The sequence below is a fragment of the Squalius cephalus genome (assembly GCF_949319135.1).
Source record: "Squalius cephalus genome assembly, chromosome: 25".
Classification (NCBI taxonomy): Eukaryota; Metazoa; Chordata; class Actinopteri; order Cypriniformes; family Leuciscidae; genus Squalius; species Squalius cephalus.
This window is the reverse complement of record NC_137146.1, coordinates 24,132,696-24,153,647: the sequence shown is the minus strand read 5'-3', so window position 1 is coordinate 24,153,647 and position 20,952 is coordinate 24,132,696. Positions and strand designations below refer to the sequence as shown.

The 20,952-nt window shown below is 37.2% G+C and overlaps 1 protein-coding gene across 1 annotated transcript; it reads right to left on the bottom strand.

Moving 5' to 3' along the window:
- Window positions 1-178: 178 nt before the first annotated feature.
- Window positions 179-20,845, bottom strand: pcolce2b (procollagen C-endopeptidase enhancer 2b). The gene is made up of 9 exons (XM_079863258.1): window positions 20,569-20,845; window positions 20,275-20,383; window positions 16,943-17,198; window positions 12,732-12,856; window positions 10,356-10,492; window positions 10,055-10,218; window positions 8,473-8,556; window positions 6,837-7,004; window positions 179-1,286 (listed from the first exon to the last, which is right to left on the bottom strand). Exons 1-9 carry the CDS (start codon window positions 20,643-20,645, stop codon window positions 1,156-1,158), a joined length of 1,251 nt encoding a protein of 416 aa, XP_079719384.1. The 5' UTR covers window positions 20,646-20,845; the 3' UTR covers window positions 179-1,155.
- Between the last annotated feature and the right edge of the window lie 107 nt (window positions 20,846-20,952).

Below are 20,952 nucleotides of genomic sequence, written 5' to 3'. Positions count from 1 at the left end.
GGCCTCAACGGTCGTATCCGGTGTAGACACGGTGTAACTCTTTCACCCTGTTCTGACTCTGGGTTCATTTCCTAATTGACTCAAGGTTTTCTTATTGCAGACAGGCAAAAATCCCATAGATATGTCTATTTATGACTGAGTATCATTCAATCCACGAGTAAACTGTAGGCAAGGCTTTCAAGGTTGAAAAAAACTTTACTTTTCTAGCTAATTGGCAGCAAAAAAGTAGGTCATTCAGAAATGTACCCACATTTACATGCCAACACCTGTTCATTATTCATTACTGGGACATTGTTACTCAGTTCACAGTGACAGTCTACTTAATTCTAATGATCAGAGAGAGTATGTAAAATGGTCACAGCTGTTTCTGGCACAATAAATATTGAGCAACTTTATTAGGGGAGAAAAAAAAGAATGTTACACAATTATAGAATATGGCCCTTTTAATAGTTTACTAAGGAGTTAAATGTTAGAATAGTACCCTTCACAGTCAAGCACTATGAGCCCTAGGCAATTTTAGAAACAGATGTCCTGACATGAACATGTGGACTACCTAAATATTTTCAACTGAAAACTTCCTTGAAACAAATCTGATTCTGGAAAATAATGCATTTAATTTACAAAAATACAAATAAAAAAATACTAAATAAAAACAGGAAGACAATATCTGAGACTTAACTGATAATGAACTTTATTTTTCCTCTCATAAAACAAATAATTTATAACTTAACATTCACCTCATAGGTAGAATAGGTTTCTTTGAAAATATTTCAATATTATCCAGCATGATTTCAAAAACAGCAAAGATGTGCTACTAATTTATTGCCTTTTAGCTCCTCTAACTTTGTTATTGGATCAAAAATCTACAAATATCTTGTAAACTGTGCCATTCAAAACACCATAATCTTGCTCTTTACATTCCAGTATTCTTGACATGTCTTATTACTTTTGCTCTTGCTGTCAGTTTGATGCTCATCACAACAGTAAGAAGAGAAGTAGGAACCAAGAGAGCCCAACCAGGTGTGTGCCACGTGCTTCAACAGTCCTCGGCCTCCTCAGAAGAGGGCGATGAAGGAAGTTGGGACATGCAGGGCAAATATGAAGACATCACACACCCATGAGTGGATTTCAAGACCAAAGATGTTCCGTAAAAGCTCAGCAACGTTTGTTCTTCAGCATGTTAAATGCCCTCTGGTTCTTGGCCTTGAAAGCCATGACAAAATGATGGGGGGCGATCATTCCACGGCCCTCCTCATCTGCCTGGCCCATGAAGATGTAGTTCAAACCTAGCGATACCACACAAATAAAACCTGAATGCAGTGACGGAACGGCAGAGACATTCAGGAGGGGCTTTGGATCAGCTTTTCTCTGGGGCCTCACTCGCTCTATCCACTCCATATGTTTATATACTGTATAAACATATGACAGTGAGATTTCGTCATGAAAAATCATCATTACTAAACTCAGTGAGTTAACCCAAAAATTTTGCCATTTTTTACTCCCTTGTTGTTCCAAACTCACATTTGGTTATTTTTTACGAAAAAGTTAACATTTCCATAACTCACCTCTTCTAGGTGTAGTAAAGTTCAGTTTTTGTCTGAACTGTTTATTTAAAGGTGCATTCAGTAGTTATTTAGCTATCATTAGCATTGCTGTTCTTTGAGTACTTTAAGTACAATACCATGGTGTTAAACGCTGCACTGCCATCTATCGATGTGGATCAGCATGATCTTCTCCTGAGTTTTATGGAAATTACACTGATACTAGTGAGTTTTAGGCCATGTTCACACAGCAGCAGAATACGGTTGTTTTTAATTAAATCTGAGAGCTTTCTGTCCCTTCATTTTCTGCCTATGTAACTACTACTTTCAAACCCCAGAAAGAAATCTTCATCAACACACCTTAACGCACTGTCTGCTCTCGCGTCAACTCAAGACGCATGCGTCTTGGTGCTCTCGTGAACGCGCATTGAAGATTAATCTTTTGTTAATAAAATGGTAAATTGTGTTTTTTTGCACAAACAAAGCACTCGAGTCACTTCATAAAACTGAGGTTAAACCACTGAAGTCACATGGATTACTTTAATGCTGTCTTTACTACCTTTCTGGGGCTTGAAAGTGGTAGTTACATAGGCTGTCAGTGGAGGGACAGAAAGCTCTCAGATTTCATGAAAAAGATTTTCACTTTTGTGTGAACTATCCCTTTGATACAGTTACGTTCACACATGGTACAGTTATTTACGGGAGTTAAAATCTTCTATAACCAAACTCACAGCTGTACATTTTCACAATCGTATTCTCAAAAAAAAACTTCACTGTGTGAATGTAAACGGACTGGACAAATAGTTTTCACGTCATAGAGTGTGAGACCGCTGCTCTGCATAAACACGTGTCTACAATGTGTTGCGGATTATCATGTGTGGTTTCGCTTTCGGTAAATTACAGAGACAGAGATGACGAAATGGGAAACACCCTTGGGGCGGTGCTGATTGTCTGAACCTGAATCGAATCACACCAGTTTATTGGTTGATGGCGTGGGCGCCGCCTCAGCAGCGATACGTCGCTCATTTTTGATATAGTGAACAAGCCATCTGCTCAGATTTTATTCTTCAGAAGAAGCGGTTTATCTGGCCGTGCTAGTTAAACGATTTCGTTTAGGATATTCTCTCTTTGTGCTTCAGCGTCCGTATAAAATGGAACTTGCTCTCGGTGAGCATTGCCAGCCACAGTGCTTTCGCTTCATTGCAAGCATGCAGGGTAAGCCTGTCGTATGCTCGCGAGGCTATTTATGGCACTTCTAGCTGTAGGTTTTGTGAGAATTTTAAACATAAAAGCTAACCGACGTGAGGCTTGCTTGAAGCGGCTGAGGCCATTCATGAATCCGAGGCTCGGGAATCAGACGTCGAGCGCTAGGCTATGAAAAACTAAATTCACCAGTTCAGAGGTACGCGATGGCGTTTCCTTTGGATTGGAGGATGTTTTATTCACCGCAGCATCTGATTTGGAGGATTCTGGGCCTGCGGCCGACGCTCTCCCACCTAGCGGCTAGGAAGTGCGACCTAAACTGAGCCCATAGACGTGCTAACTATGCTACTGAGAGGCTCAACATTGAAAGCCTACTAGCCTCATGATTTTCAGTCATCTAAGCTCTACGAGCATTTTCTGTGCAGCCAATCTAATTTGCACCCCATTAGAAGGATCTTCATTACGAGATCTCAAGATCCTGGAAGCAGCCTTTTTCCCGTTCTGCCAACCCCTCCCTCTGTAGTGTTTCGGGGCGCAGCGGTTTCCTGACCTGCCGCTGTGTGCGACTAAGCACAGTGCACATGTGGTTGGGGGTATGATGGTGGGTTTGGTGGATGTTGAATGCCATTTTTGGTTGAATCTCACTGAGATTCGTGAAAAATAGAAAGTCTTCCTACTGGACGCCCCTATCTTCTAGTCAGGTGTATTTGGAGAATTGCTCAGTGGTAAATGAGTGGTCTGAATAGGGAATGAGATGCTGATGCAGGTTCACTACATCAAGAGTGAGTGACGTAGCTGTGCTGAGGTGGCGCCCATGCCATCAGCCAATAAATTGGCTCGATTCTATTGGGCTTCAGACAATCAGAACCACCCCAAGGGCCTTTCCCATTTCGGCATCGCTATGCAGCATCTTGTTCCCAATCAGAGAACATGGGTTGCGCAAGTAACTCGAGACAAACATAAGCCCAATTCAAATGCTCCTTTCTCCATACAAGATATAAAAGATGCTGTCACCTGTTGGTAATGAAGATTTGATGAATTAACTCGTGGCTCGATTGGACTCGTCACCTCAAAAGTGATACGACTTTTCAGTTTTATGGACAAGTGCCATTATTGGTATTAATTTGTCACTAGTTGGTCACGGTCGCTATCAAGTTTCAAGTTTGTTTTTATTTATATAGCACATTTAAAAACAGCAAACATGGCTGACCAAAGTGCTGAACAAAAGGGCAAACCACACATTCATGACAGAAGCTCACAATGAATTAAAAGCTAAAGAAAAAAAGTAGGTTTTAAGAGAGGATTTAAAAACAGTTAAAGAGGGCCGATCTGATGTAAACCGGAAGGCTGTTCCGCAGCCTAGGGCCAGCAATAGCAAAGGCTCTATCTCCTCTATACTTTAATCGTGATCTGGGGACAGATAAAAGTCTCTTATCACCAGACCTCAGATTTCGTGTGGGATTGTATGGACAGAGTAGCTCAGACAAATAGCTCGGTGCCAAATTATTTAAGGATTTAAAAACAAAGAGAATCATTTTAAACTCAATTCTAAAATGCACAGGTAGCCAATGCAGCGATTTCAAAATTGGAGAAACGTGATCAAATTTACGTTTTCTTTTGAGGAACTTTGCAGTGGTATTTTGTACTAATTGGAGACGAGCGAGTTTTCTCAGAGAGAGAGGATTTAAATCTTAGAGAGAAGACATAACTGGAAAAAAATCACCGCATTTATTTATTTGCATTTATTTGTCAAGTAAAAGGACCAAGGTAATCCAGGTCAATGTTACTGCTCTTAAAGTTTTCATGGGGGCCAAAGACTATAACCTCGGTTTTAGATTAATTCAGAAATAAGAAATTTTGATAAAAAACACAATTTCACTTCATCTAGGCATGCAAAAAGAGATTTCAGAGCAGCATGTTTGTTGCGTTTCAGAGGTAAATAAATTTGGGTATCATCTGCATAGCAGTAAAATGATACACCATGCTTTCTGAAAATGGAGCCCAGAGAAAGTAAATACAGGGAAAAAAGAATGGGTGCGAGAATTGAACCCTGCAGCACTCCACAGGAGAGTTGAGCAGGCGAGGAAGAAAAATTACCCAGTATAACAGAGAAACTTCTATTCGTTAAATATGATTTAAACCAACTGAGGACAGTTCCCTGGATGCCTACAAAACATTCTAGTCGGGATAAGAGAATATTATGATCAACTGTATCAAAAGCCGAGGTTAAGTCTAACAGTATTAGAATCACAGAGTCACCAGAGTCAGTCTTACCTATGATTACCTATGATTAGATTAGTAGCTATGATTACTGGTAGGAGAATACGGGCTTGACTCCAGTTGCACGTTAATACAGACAGTATTAGAGATGCTACTGTAAGTTGCTGTGTGAATGGGACAAAGTAAATGCGGTTGTCAGTCCCAAACACTGACAGTGTGAACGTAGCCTTAGAGAGAGCTACACAATAATTAATTCCCTTTCCTGTCCAAAAACAAAAAAGCCATGAGGGCATCACTACTTAGGATTTCCTCTGTCATCAAATATTTACACATTGTGAATGCATACCAATGTTTATGCTTGTTTTTTGACTTTGGCCTTTTCTGCTTCTTCGGTCATGCAGGTACTGATTCTACTGTTGTCTCCACTGGTAAAGCACGATAGTAAGTGTGCTTTGTCTGTTTTTCACTCTTTGCATCACCAAACAGCATTATGGTCGGCCTATTGGTGTATCTACAGAGCAGTGGCAGCAGATGAGGAACACTGTAATAAACACCAAACTACTGAATGCACCTTAAAGAGAAACTAGCTGCTTGGAAAGGCAACAGTTTTTAAGTTCATACTTTAGTTTTTTTAGGCTTAATATTTTAAGCTATCAGTTTTTCATAACCAAAATAGAACCAGCCAACCTTATGTTTTGCAAACATTTTTTTTTTTAAATCTTACAAAAAAATTAAGCTCACAGTTAGTTCAATAGCAAGCCTGTTGGAAATTATTATAGTTTGTGGAAAACAACCTGAAATATTCCTTTATTTGTACACACCGAAAAGCAAACAAGCATTACTAACAGGAACACAACTACTTATTCAACATGAGAGGTTACATTAATGTGTTTTAGCTGATGTCTGTGGCAGATAAAACTGTCTAGCACATTAAGCCCAAAGTATACTTCACTTTTTACACATTCTCTAGGGTCTGTGTGCAGTGCGTGTGACGTGAATTTTATTATCAACACAGTACGGACAGCAGCCCAAGTTTTCTAACTGCACACACTTTGTACACACCAGTGCACATGCACTGAAATGTTTGTTTTTTTGCAATAATTCGTTTGTCCACAATGTGTCAACAGTACGGTGGCCGAGAGAGCTCAACGTGCTACAACTGAAGAAAACGCATGCAGATTTCTGTATTTGTGCGCATTTCTGTATTTGATTGTGTTGTGAGCATTTGCAGCACACTTGCTGTTAAAATAAAGATGTTTTCTTAATTTGCTGGTGTTTTTTCTATTTGCATGTTTTCCTCATTTGCAGCGTGTTGAGCTTTATGCTGCTTACAGCACGTTTCTGTATTTGGTTGCATTGTGAGTATTTGCAGCACATGTGTTGTCAAACTGATGAAGATGTTTTCTTAATTAAATTAATTTGGCAACAAATTTTGCTGGTGTTTTCTCTATTTGCATGCGTTTTCTTCAGTTGCAGCATGTTGAGCTCTCTCGGTCACCGTACAACAGTGCCCCAAGGTCGTTGATTCACGAGGTAGTCAAAGAATAAACTGAATAAACAGAGACAGAAGCTTGTGCCAGCTACAACAACAATGGACGGCTACGTGGATGAGAGATTGGGCAGTGAGGTTAGAAAGTACCCACATTTGTACAACTCTAACCTAAAATATTAAAAAGATGTGTATATGGGTTATAACTCATGGGGAGATATTTTTCAGGTGATCTCCTGTAGACCAGAAGGGTAGTGCAAATCGTGATGCGCATGCGTCAAATGGATAATACTTTGAAAGGCTTTGCATATATCTGTGCACGTACACTAGTATACGTTGGGCTTAGGTGTTACTGTTTACAACAAGCTGAGGCAGGCACTCACCTCGTCTGACGTAGGGGCACTTCTTGCAAAGGATGACAATCTTTGTGCTCATGGTTTTGCCAGCCTGCTGGATAGCAAGGTTACCTTCCTTGTAGACATTGATTATGGAGATGGTGGCGTACATGCTACCTTCTCGCGTTACAGCGGTGATAACGGTTCCAGTGATAACTAAAATGTCAAAAAGATAAAAACAACGCGTTAGAGACCACAAATTAGAATGTGATTGAATTATCTTCATTTGGGGGATTTTCTTTATTTTTGTATTTTTCTCTTAGCAGTGTTGGGGAAAGTTATTTTTAAAAGTAATGTGTTATAATATTGTGTTACGTCCTAAAAAAAGTTAAAAAAAATTGTGTTATTTAGTTACTTTTTATGGAAGGTAATGTGTTATGTTATTTTGTGTTATTTTTCCTCATCTGGGCTGAACTCGTTTTCAAACATTAATTGCGAACCCCCTGCACTACTGCTAAGTTCTATTTTTGGCAAGTGTAAAGACCCTTTCACACCAAATGCAGGAGAACAAAGTTCAACGCTCTTATTTAAGCAATAAAAACAAATGAAAACGAAAAACAGATGTTTATCAAAAGTCATATTTGCTTGTTAGTATGGTTGAATTGGATCATTGAAGGTCAGCAGTATTTAAGACATTGGTCAAAAAAGGGAGATGAAATACAAAGTATATTTGTGTTAACATTTAATTATTACAGTTTTTATTCATTTTGAGAAATTATTATTATTATTTACTCACGATTTCTTTCAAAATGGGGACAGCAGAGGTGTCAGTCAATACATGGGAAAGCAATGTAACCTCTGTTACTTATTTGAAAATGTAACTCAGATATTTTATTGTAAAGTTAAAAGTAGTGCATTACTTTAGTAGTTACTTGAAAAAAGTAATCTGATTACATAACTTCAAAATCAACTCCTCCTGATAGACCAAATAGTAGTAGTAGTAGTTTAAAAATGGTAAAATTAGGATATGTTAAATATGGCTTAGGCCCATTATTTGAACATTTATTTTCATAAACTTGTGTTCATCCATTTCCACAGTACATAAAGGGTGTGATTAAAGCAATATGACTTGATGTGCATGTAATTTTCCACCTTCGTTCACATTCAGGTCTTGTTTCTCATCATGACTCTGGTTTCCACCAACCACAGGATTTCCCCATATGCAAATCCAAGTAAACAGCAGAAATCATAATGAAATATCTACTCGCTCCTGGTCGTGAACATTGCAGACCTGTTCCAGGGGCAGCGACTGCGGTCAAAGAGCTTGACTGAATCAACACTCCCATTTACCAGCGGTTTATCCACAGTCCACTGCAGTCTATTTACACTAGAGCACTGTATCCCACACACAAATCCACTGTGCTGAGGGCAAAAAATGCTCAAGGAATCTTTTGAAACACGTTGACAAACCAGCAGGCCAAAGATAGCATGCTGAAAAAGAGCCATAAAAACATGCACCTTGTGAAGAGTACAAGATTATAGACTAAATGTGAACAATCACTGCTTGTTTCCACTTATTCTGATGCCCCCCACCTACAAATTCCCACCTCACTTTGCGCTTTTGCGTGTTTGTCTTCATGTGTCAGCAAAAAAGTTAGTATCAACTGCAGAGTGCTGCTCTTACCAAAGTTGCTGGAACAGTAGTGGCTCTCAGGGGTTCCCTTCCGTTTGCATTTCTGTTGACACAGCGCTGCAGAATACTTCAAAGCTGGAGAGGAGAGCAGAGATAGCAAAAAAAAAACTTCAAGAAGTTTTACTGTAGCATGCTGACTCTGAGCCAGCGGAGTTTGTCTTTTAGTACACGCGTGCAAAAAGTGAGAAAGTGTGGGTTAGGTTCAAGCTCCGGAAATTGGATATTAAAGCCAATATCGAAGAACAAAAGGATGGAATTTGCCTTAATGTCCTGTCTGTCGATTATATTTTTACTTAATTAAATTAAACAATTTAAGTAATTCAATTTAGATTAAATGATATGCATCAAATAATATCAGTACATTTTTAGTATTGTAACAGTGTTGTACTCCCAGCTCTATTTAACACTATTTAAAATAATTTAACAATGTTTAAATGCTTTTCACATAATTCCCTGATTGTGTACAAATGGCAAATTTTGGAAATGTTAGGAAATCTAAATTTTCAGCATCATTACTCAAATCTTCAGTATCACATGATCCTTCAGAAATCATTATAATATGCTGACATGGTGTTTAAGAAGCATTTCTTATTATTATCAATGTTGAAAACAGCTGTGCTGCTTCATATTTTTGTGCAAACCCTGATAAATTGTTTTCAGGACTCAGAACTCAGGAAAGTTAAAAATAAGAGCATTTATAAAAAAAGAAAAAAAGACAGTTTAGCTTCAAGTATTAATTTCCCTTTTGTTTCCCCTAGCCAAAGACAAATAATGAAGAGCAACTGTGGTCAGATTTAAATTTTCTGAAAAAGTCTTAATCCAGTGGAATATTGCTTCTGAAGCAAATTTTTTATTTAATATTACTTTTACTGGAAAACATGACACAAATACTGATTAAGAATGATTTTGCCAGCAACATTATCAAATGCACAGTGTCAGGAATTGTCCTTTTTGTTCCATCTCTCATTGGCAGGCTTGCATTGAGTGACCTTGCATCATTTACTTTCCACTACATCTTCATCTAATGGACTGAACACGTGTATGTAGCAGATGTACAATGCGATTACATGTTGCCTCATATGACTGCAGTTTCATAAGGTGCTAGAAAGCTAATTCATTAATTTCTAATGTGACTAGTTTCATCTTGCGGAAAACCGGAATGGCTGGTGACAAATGGCTGAAACCGTTAACATGGCAGCAGGTAAATCCAGGTTGGTCTTTTGAGTAGGGATGTTTAATGAGTAGTCATTGGCTTTTAAATAGGACCTATTTTTTTTTTTTACATTTTCAACTTTCTTTAGTGTGTAATGTTGCTGTTTAAGCATGAAAAAGTTCTACAAAGGGAGTTATTCTGGATATCAGTGCACACTGTTTCTGAACACCCTGAAACGTCGCCATTGCAAGGCCTGGTTGAGTTGCGTTAGTGGAGCATTGAAACTCGTGATTATGGTAAGGGGCGTGACATTTCTGAAACACGCTCGAAGAAGTTGACCAATCACAACACACTGTTCTAGCCGACCAATCAGAGCACATTGCACTTTTCACATGCAGCATGATTAGGGAGAATACTTACGTATAGGTCTAGTGGTAGTGGGTGGTGCTGTCGTGGTTGGTGGAACGGTTGTGGAGGGAAACTTCTTTGGTCTAAATTTGTAATGACCAATAAAGCCATCCGCTGTTAAACTGAGATCTGAGAGGAACTGAATGAAGAGCTGATTCCCCTCTGAGAACACAGGCCTAAAGCAGAGAGATACACAGAATGTGAAGTGCAAATAAAGAAGTATTGCTAACAGCAGCATGTTTATATCTTGAATATAGAGCAAAGGACTGATGTAATACATTTGATATGATATATATGATGCATTGATACATACGCTGGTGGACTGTCGCCACAATATTTCCCAATTCTTTTAGCGTCGTTGATTTCTCCACCATTAAAAATTGCTACGTAATCGTAACGGCAATAGTTGTCCCGCTCCACATCAAACTTCTCAAATTTTACCTCTATAATCTGTAAAAAAGGACAAATGTTTAAGCTAAATGCGAAACACGATTAAGGAATATCTGAAATAATGATGGCATTACACTTTTAATCAACACTACTTGTAAAACTGGGATTTTTTCACCCATTTTAATATCCTCCAGGTAAAAATCTTAAGTCGAAAAGCTTAGAAAAATAATTATATTGTGAGGTATCATTCATGGTTGTAGTCAAGTTACATTTATTTATATAGCGGTTTATACAATACAGATTGTTTCAAAGCAGCTTCACTGTGATAAACAGGAAAATAAGTATTAATGTTGTAAAATTAATAATGAATCTAATTCAATTTCAGGTGTAAGACCGCACTACAAAAGAATATAGTGTTTTTATCCAGCTCAATTTAGTTAAGTGTTGTTTTATTTCAGTTCAATATCAAAGTTGCAAAGTTCATCAATTATGAAAATTTAAATTCTGCTATAAGCAGCTATAAAGAAGAAAATATTGTCATTATTCAGCTCAAGTCAGTTCAATGTTAATTCAATTTAGTTCAATAACAGTGTCAATGTTGCAAAGTTAGGGTGTGTTCACACTTGGCAGGTTTGGTTCGATTAAAACTCTAGTGGTTCATTTGAATAAGCATGAATGCTGCCATCCGAACCCTGGTGCGCACCAAACAAGTGGACTGAGACTGCTGAAAAAATTGGTCTCAATCCTATTCCAAACAAACTCTGGTGTGGTTAGACTGATATATGAACGCAACATGGACCAAAGACATCTAAACGAATCAAAAACTGGTCGTGGTGTCACAAGATGTGACCATAAAAAGGACAACTCGGGCATACATGGTTTTTCTTGTCTCGTCTGGAGCTACTGTATGTTGCCCACAGTTTGGGACTGTGTCAGAACTGTGTCTCATTGCATTCACTGTTTTGATTCCTTTACACATTTTGAAAGCTCTTCTGTTGGTAGAAATATCATCATATCTATGCGCATACAACAAGCACGTTTAGCCCAGCAAACGGCATTGTTTTGGAAGTTCCATTGCAAAACATACAGTACCAGTCAAAAGTTTGGAAACACTACTATTTTTAATGCTTTTGAAAGAAGTCTCTTATGCTCATCAAGCCTGCAGTTAAAAAAAAAAAAAAAAAAAAAAAAAAAACGTAATATTATGAAATATTATTACAATTTAAAATAATGGTTCTTTTTTTTAATATACTTTAAAATGTAATTTATTTTTGTGATGCAAAGCTGAATTTTCATCAGCAAGTACTCCAGTCTTTGGTGTCTTATGATCCTTCAGAAATCATTCTAATATGCTGATTTATGATCAATGTTGGAAACAGTTGTGCTGCTTAATATTTTTTTATAACCTGAGATACTTTTTTCAGGATTATTTGATGAATAAAAAGTTAAAAAGAACTGTATTTATTTAGAATAGAAATCTTTTGTAACAATATACACTACCGTTCAAAAGTTTGGGAACAATAACTATTTTTTTTTTAAAGAAATTAGTACTTTAATTCAACAAGAATGCGTTAAATTGATAAAAGGTGATGGTAACGATTTATATTGTTAGAAATGTTTTTATTTTGAATAAATGCTGTTTTTATGAATAAATGCTGTTAACGTTTTACTCATCAATGAATCCTGAAAAAAGTATTCCAAAAAAATATATTAAACAGCACAACTGTTTCCATCATTGATAATAACTGAGTATCAAATCATCATATTAGAATGATTTCTGAAGGATCATAAGACACCAAAGACTGGAGTACTTGCTGATGAAAATTCAGCTTTGCATCACAAAAATAAATTACATTTTAAAGTATATTAAAAAAGAGAACCATTATTTTAAATTGTAATAATATTTCATAATATTACTGTTTTTTTTGTTTGTTTTTTGTTTTTAACTGCAGGCTTGATGAGCATAAGAGACTTCTTGCAATAGCATTAAAAATAGTAGTGTTTCCAAACTTTTGACTGGTACTGTACATTTAGGTTTGGTCTTAAAAATGACAGTGTGAACGCCAAGCGAACCAGGACTAAATGCCTTTTTTGTTTGTTTTTTTGGTCTGGACCAAAAAGAACCAAGAGAACTGAAGTACAAGTGAGAACACACCCTTAGAGTCACTATCCAGATCAATTCTCTACAAATGTTGCAGTGCAGTCAAATCGATAATACTATTGATTGTCTGTTAAGCCATTAATTGTTTTTGTAGCCAATGGATAAAAGGATAAAAAAATAAAATAATGATGAGTCCACCTGGTTCTTGGGTGCTACTATATGCCAAGAACACGTGACTCCAGCAGGATAGTCTTTCTCTGGCCAGTTAGGGGTCTTGAAGGTTCCTGATGGCTTCATCAATCTCCCACCACAGTACTGATCCCCTGTAAACATCCATTCAGACAGACGTTTAGGAAATGTTTCCTAAACTCCACGAGAGAAACGCTAAACATAGACCAGGCATCCAGTGTGAGGTCGTTCACCCCTAATTAAAAGGAATGCATGAGATAATTGCACAGTACCATCATTGGCGGACTCTAAAATGTACTTCCCTACAGTCTTGTCATTACGAGAGAGTTTACAGACTTGTTGGTCCCAGCGTGCAGTTCCTGCCTTAATCCTTCAACACAGCTGCCAAAGCCCTTTATCCAAAGCTGATGCTTCTAGAACTGCATGCCAACGAAAGCAGTGTGTATTGATTTTGGTGCGCATATTAAAAGGTGCTAAGCCTATTTTTAACCCAGAAAATATGATGAAATTGCACTATAAACCTCTCTGCCATTTTAAACAGGATTTTTGGATTGCTATGCTATACTAAAAAGATTGAAAGTCACTAGACCCATCATAAATGTTTCCAATCATGTTTCACTCCAAGATCACAAGGAAAGTCCATGTCACAAATTCAAATACAAGGAAGCCATTTGTAGGTTTACAATAATGTACACTAATTTTAAAGGTACACTTTGTAACTTTTTTTTTTTTGTTCAAAATTTATATAATGAGAGAGTACATAAATCCATCTTCCAACCCATGTTTTTGTCTAAACCTGAATCACTACGATACACCTATAATAAGTGTTTATATTCAGACTATTGTAGGGGCCGTTTACACGACTGTTTTTAAAAACTGATAACTTTTTATGCGTTTTGGACATTCATTTACACAACAATGGCATTTTGGGGGCCTGAAAACACAAACTTTTGAACACTGATTTGTGAAATTTGTGACATTTTGTGAAATTTGTGAAAACGGTGACGTTATGCGCATGCATATTACGTGTTCAGTCTATAGGCGCATAGTTTCTTTACTACTGGCCTGGCAGCAGAATACAGCGTTTTTAGCCTTTTTCGCAGATCCGTGTGAACGGACATCATTTTGACAATGGTGTTGTCTGTACGTGAAAAATGCAAAGGAAAAACTTTTCCGTTTTTAGAACATCGTTGTTAACAGGAAGTTTCCATACATAAACAGGGAGAATTAGCTCAGGCTACAATGTTCTTCCACAAGACACATGCAGTTTTGTTTATTAACCGCTAGAGCGCCAAAACTGACATAGTGTATCTTTAATGAAACATTTGTATAACGGTTTTTATACAGAACAAATCACTGTATTACAGTAAAGAAATTTAATGAATCTAATGAAAATGTATGATTCTAATGAATTTAATAGAAAAAAAAGACAAATGAAATATGACCCTTTTTCATAAGACTCACACAGTGGGTGACCAAAATAAGCACTGGCACAGCTTTTAGCACAAAACTTAAACCTGATTTCATCAGTGGTGTGATGACTGCAAGAAGAGCTGTACAATTCTGGATAAATTAAAGTCTTTATTTATTTTTACAGAGATCACGATTCCCCTACGATTCTGAATAGACAGCTAAACAAAATAACATATCATTTACTAGAGGTTCTGACAAAAAAGTATTATTGATTAAAAAAATTGGATTACTCATCATTTTTTAATGAATCTCTCAAATTAATGATTCAATGATTTTGAACAGTCTCTGTAAAACACCTTTTGAAAGTAACATGAAGCTTCAAATAAAGACAGTCTCGATTCACCAGTAAGTAATGATGTAATCTATACCATCTTTATTCGAAGTGTCAAGTTACTTTCAAAACAGAAAAGGTTTTTTTTCTTCTATTTTGAACGCTACTTTAGACATTAGTGTTTATACTTCTGTGATCATTTAAATTACTGTAACACAGAAATAGTGATACTTGTGTGGTTGAAAAGACTGTTTGTGAAGCTGTTTCATACCTACAGTATACATGACTACTGCTCTCTAGCTGGGTCAGCGGCAGCGCCAACAAACACAGATTTGAATGTTTGCTGTGATCGTGTGCGTCAAAGGTTTGATAGACGTAGCTGAATCGTTGTCATTAGGAATAAGATTGCATGGGTGTTTGAATCGAGAAACAATTAATCGTGTGGCTCTAACAGCAAGCTACCATTGTTTCCAACACGCATCAGCTGTCCGTCAACTACAAAAAAACAGAGACACAATCTAAATCATTAACATTCCAGCTGTCTTGCTTCAGCCAAGCAGACGTCTCGTCACTTATACAGTTACTCAGTGAGCAAGACAGCCCCTGGAGGTCTGACCAATCACGGATTCACTGGGAAAACGTCTGTGAGAAATTCCACATCATGCCATGAAATACACAGCAATGTTCTCCAGCTTCCTCCAGAGTGTTCTAAATCAACTGTCAGACCCTGCAGAGAAAATCCCATTTTCTTTAACTAGTCAAAGTAAAACCAGGTTTTTCTTACTTTTGTGTGAATCGACAAGGTCTTTCAGTGATTTACTGAACGGAAACGGTTTATATTGGGGCATTAAAGATCCATTTCTTTTCTCCAGCTAGCGTTATACTGACCTCTGACTTCTCTAGGAGCTGTCAGATGTTTAATAGCTCTTAACTGCTCATTAAAGTTGACCTTTGCCCACGTAAACACAATCCAAGCGTAATAGCATCTGAGTTTATGGACAGAAACATGGATCATATTTTGGAAGAGCTGACCAGTATGATTGTATATAAACACCAAATTACAATCAAAAACAAATAACAAACAAACTGTTGAACTAATCCTTAAAGGGTTAGTTCACCCAAAAATGAAAATTCTGTCATCATTTACTCACCCTCATGTCGTCCCACACTCATAAGACTTTCGTTCATCTTTAATGAAGTCTGAGAGATTTCTGTCTCTCCATTACAGTCTATTTACCCAAAACTCTGACGTTTCAAAAAGTTCATAAAGAGATAGTTAAATAAATCCATGTGAGTTAAGCATGTAAGAACCAATGAGGTTCGTTCTCATGTTACGCAGCATGTTTGAGCTTCCGCAAGAGCCAATGAGGTTCATTCTTGTTACGCAGCACATTTGAGCTTCAGCAAGAACCAATGAGGTTCGTTCTCATGTTACGCAGCATGTTTGAGCTTCCGCAAGAGCCAATGAGGTTCATTCTTGTGTTACGCAGCATGTTTGAGCTTCCGCAAGAGCCAATGAGGTTCATTCTTGTGTTACGCAGCATGTTTGAGCTTCCGCAAGAGCCAATGAGGTTCATTCTCGTGTTACGCAGCATGTTTGAGCTTCCGCAAGAACCAATGAGGTTCATTCTTGTGTTACGCAGCACATTTGAGCTTCCGCAAGAACCAATGAGGTTCGTTCTCATGTTACGCAGCATGTTTGAGCTTCCGCAAGAGCCAATGAGGATCATTCTCGTGTTACGCAGCATGTTTGAGCTTCCGCAAGAGCCAATGAGGTTCATTCTCGTGTTACGCAGCATGTTTGAGCTTCCGCAAGAGCCAATGAGGATCATTCTCGTGTTACGCAGCATGTTTGAGCTTCCGCAAGAGCCAATGAGGTTCATTCTTGTGTTACGCAGCATGTTTGAGCTTCCGCAAGAACCAATGAGGTTCATTCTTGTGTTACGCAGCACATTTGAGCTTCCGCAAGAACCAATGAGGTTCGTTCTCATGTTACGCAGCACATTTGAGCTTCCACAAGAACCAATGAGGTTTGTTCTCACGCATCAAGTACAATTGAGCTTATGTTTACCATATTTGAGTGCTGATCAATGTTTATGTGAATAAAGCCTACATTAAATCTGTTCATCATATAAAGTGAGCGTGCCTCTTCAGAAGACTTGGATTAAACCGCTCGATTCACATGGATTTTTTGTATGATCTCTTTATGAATGCTTTCAACCAGAGTTTTGGGTGAATAGACTTTCAATGGAGGGACAGAAATATCTCAGATTTCCTTAAAAATATCTTTATTTGTGTTTCAAAAGTCTTATAAGTTTGGAAAGACATGAGGGTGAGTAAATGATGACAGAATTTTCATTTTGGGGGGAACTAGTCCTTTAAAACACCTAATAAACTCTTTTGGCTTACTGAGTTGAACAGAACAAAACATCTTATTAGCTGCCAAATATATGGTCCATTTTTAAGATGTTCTTACCCCGTTCATTAGGGTTGGCAGCAGAGTACACAGCCAAGAAGCCGCTACCAGCTGTATTGGCATCAGACATCATCTGTATGAGCATCTTGTTGCTTGTGGAAACGAGGGCTCCCGGCCTGAACGTCCCACAGAAGCGGCCGAGACGCTGTCCATTGCCGTGGCCACTATAAACATCCACATAATCATATCGGCACAGGTTGTCACTCTCTAAGTCAAGAAAACGAAATGAGAGGACGACCACTTTGCCCTCTGGAACCTGCAAGAAGCAGATGTCATATTGAGACCCATAAGAATGATCGGCAACACTTTAGTTTAGGGTCCAGTTCTCACTATTAACTAGTTGCTTATTGGCATGCATAATACTAGGATATTGGCTTATTACTAGTACTTATAAAGCACATATTAATGCCTTATTCTGCATGACCATATTCTACAACCCTTAATCCTATTTAATACCTAAACTTAACAACTACCTTATTAACTATTAATAAGCAATAATTAGGAGTTTACTGAGGCAAAAGTCATAGTTAATAGTTCGTTAATAGTGAGAATTGGACCCTAAACTAAAATGTGACCGAATGCACTACTGTTCTAAAGACATCTGATACACACATTTTAAACAATTACTTTACACTGATAGTCATCCGTTTATATTGTACTAACATTTTTAATTTAAATACGTAATTTTCAGTGCTTCATGGGGTTGGCATGAGATAGAAGTTGTGATAGCCTATTCTTCTCTTTTGTGACGTATATCCGAGTGAAACTGCTTCTCAAACAAGAAAACATGAAAGGCGGGACTTGATTTTGTTAATCGGGATAAATCATTTATGATGAATACTGCAATATTCCATAAAAAAAAAAACATGATTTCACTGTGATATTAAAGGGGTGATCACACGACACTTTTCGTTCCACTGACTTCCATTCATACGCAAGTTTTTACAAATTTTGCTGTGTTCCAAAGTTCAAGTTTGGTGAACTCAGCGCTGCGAATATGTATCACATGAAAACATTCAATAGAAAAGAGATATGTTATGTAGCAGGATTGCATTAATGTGGAGTAGATTGTATATTTTCTTTTAACATTTTGGAAATATTTTGAATTAGGTTTTTAAAAAAGATGCTGCAGAGTGACGACATAGTATGACTGTTGCAGTGTCTGAAGAAATTTCTTAATTTAAACTCAAAAAAAAAAAATTAAATACTTTTTTGTAATTTCTTAGCATTTTTCAAATGACTAAGTTTGTAATGTTGTGATGCATCTCATGATTGCTTTGGTTCATGGCTTAAAATGTTTTACTCAAGATTGTTTATCAGAAGCCTATGGAGAGAATGAATGGAAAAATACTTCAAGAACCATGACTATGAAATCTTTCCAAAGTATTATACTAACAAATATGTAGGCTCATACATTACAATTAACACAAGTTACGTAATCAGATTACTTTTTCAAGGAACGAGTAAAGTAACACATATTGCTTTTAAATTTACAACTAAACATCTGAGTTACCTTTTCAAATAAAGTAACGCAAGTTACTTTGTTTTCCCATTTATTGGCTGACAGCTCTCCTGTCCTCATTTTTAGAGAAATCATAAGTGCTGAGGCGTTATGTGAACATGATGGTTATTGTAGATCTAGGCTAAATGTGAACATGCATTTACTCATCTCACTTGCACAAAAACAGATTCAGCATCTCTCAAAAAGAATAAAAACAGTGAAATGCAAACTAATAAGCATATTATTTATTTATTTATTTTTTACTGCAGCAACATGGAAATCAGGTTCTGCCCTAATTAAGATTCTTAAAATAAAGTGGACAATCTCTCTTAGTCAGAGTGGTCACCAATTAAGTCTCTTATATGCAATGACGGCAATGCAATAAAATGCTAGAATGAGTCTGGAGTTGCCACAAGGATGTAATGTGGCCAGCAGCCAAACCAGATGGAGATCACAACCAGACACACACTGATTCTTGCCACGACTTTCTATTGCATCATCATTACAGTACATGCAATGCAGAACTACATTTTACTTCTTCTTTTTTTATTTACCCACAAAACATTCAGACATATTCAAACATGGACATTGATCAATTCAGCCTTAGCTGTTAGGATATCTGTTTTTGTTGTTTATAAACTTTTTAAGATTAAATTTAAAAAATCTGAAAAAACTGACTTGTTAGAGATTGTCTAAAACACAAACTTTGTACTTATTGAACAATGTTCATCACAGCAATGCACTGTATTCAATGAAGTTCTGTAGATACCTATGCTATGTGTGTATGGATACATTCCTGGACAAACTGATGGATTGTGGATTAAAAACATAAATCTCCACAAATGTTAGATTTGGTAAGGTTCTATGCTAACTTGAGATCTGTAAAGTGTTTTCTGTTTACCTGCTATGTAACAGATTTTTTTTTTCTTGGTTTCTCTGTTCATGTGTTTTTGTATTCTTCACCATTACTTGACCCACTGATTATTATGGAAGCTTGTTTCTACCACGGAATAAAAAAAATAAGAATGGTATTTGCAAATTTGTATCTCCTAAACAATCTGATTGTTTTTCTTGCAATTACAAGCTTATATCTCACAATGCTGACTTTATTTCTCACAATTCCAGGTTTATACCCCACAATTCTGAGTTTATATCTAACTGCGAGAAATAAAGTCAGAACTGCAAGATATAAACTTGCAATTGAGAGGGAAAAAAGACAGAATTGTGTGTTTATATCACACAATCTTGAATTATTATTATTATTATTATTATTATCATTATTATTTGTCCTTATGGTGTTGTGAGGTCGCAATTGTGGGAACTCCCTTTTCTGAGAAAAAAAATATTTTTTTATTATGTGGCAGAAACAAGCTTCAGATTACTCATAAATAATGTTGATAAGTGAAAAAGTCACGTGACTTGCAAATGAAAGGTTACAGATTACAAATGATTGTTTGCAAACTACTTCATGAATACTGCATATTCAAACTTATTTGAGTTATACTTTTTTATATACAGAAAGGTATTATATTCAAAGGCGATAATGTTCGTCATTCAAAATCGAATCTAATTCATTCTGATTGGTCAATTTTGCTATAGTGAATTCTGATTCGTGTTTTAACCATAGCCCCTTTAACATGGCAACTGTTATATTTAATTTCCACAGTGCCAAAGCCTCAAACCGAATTCTTTTTTGCTGCTGCAGGGCACTAATATTTTCTTCAGGAAATGCAAATATGGTTTAACTATATTAGCTTTGAGACGCGCATGTCAGTTACAGTCGGCATTTCAGCTATCCGAATACATAATAAATCAGTTAGCTGCTACTTACAGTAATTCTCCATACGCATTTGGTATTCGGCGGATAGACGCCCGGATAACCCTGACTACCGATAACACCCGACTCTCCTGTGATATTACCACCACACGTGAAGGTCTGTCTAGACAAAAGAAAGAACAATAAACACCTGCATCGATGCAGCATTCATTTTTGCAACACAGCCTATATGTATCACAAAACTTTGACATGCATGCACAGCGGTTTCGTATGTGAGATCCGCCGGGCCGCTAGCTGTGATCATACATGAGCATTCAGTGCGCGCGCATCATGACTGAACAAACTTACCTGTTTTGAGACTGAGCTCGCACATTCAGGATGAGCAGCAGAGCCCAGGCGATCAGGACACCGCAGATCTTCCACATTGTAAGAACGGACGGTGGAACAGATCAGACGGTGTGCGTGTCTGCGTCCAGCTGCATTTAATGATATTATTGTCCTCCGTCTGTTCTGAAGTTGCTCCGGGGAGTTTCAGAGGCAGATGAATATAGCGTTTGTTTCTGCTCTGTGGGAGGGAGCAGCACGACAGCTGCCTTTTTCCAAACCTGTGATCAAAGACATGCACAGGAGAAAGAGAGAGAGGGCTCTGGATAGGCGTCTGATTTAATAAGAGGCTAAAATAAAATAAATCTTTTTTTTTTCTTTTTTTTTTTTTTTAAGTAACACAGTAGT

What these genes read in the sequence shown, in the direction of transcription:
- pcolce2b (XM_079863258.1), bottom strand. Translation starts at nt 20,645, where the DNA reads ATGTGGAAGATCTGCGGTGTCCTGATCGCCTGGGCTCTGCTGCTCATC. An exon ending in CGAGCTCAGTCTCAAAACAG is followed by an intron (nt 20,384 to 20,568) that starts GTAAGTTTGTTC and finishes TCTTTTGTCTAG; the next exon opens with ACAGACCTTCACGTGTGGTG. An exon ending in GTGCCCCTACGTCAGACGAG is followed by an intron (nt 1,287 to 6,836) that starts GTGAGTGCCTGC and finishes TGGTATCGCTAG; the next exon opens with GTTTGAACTACATCTTCATG.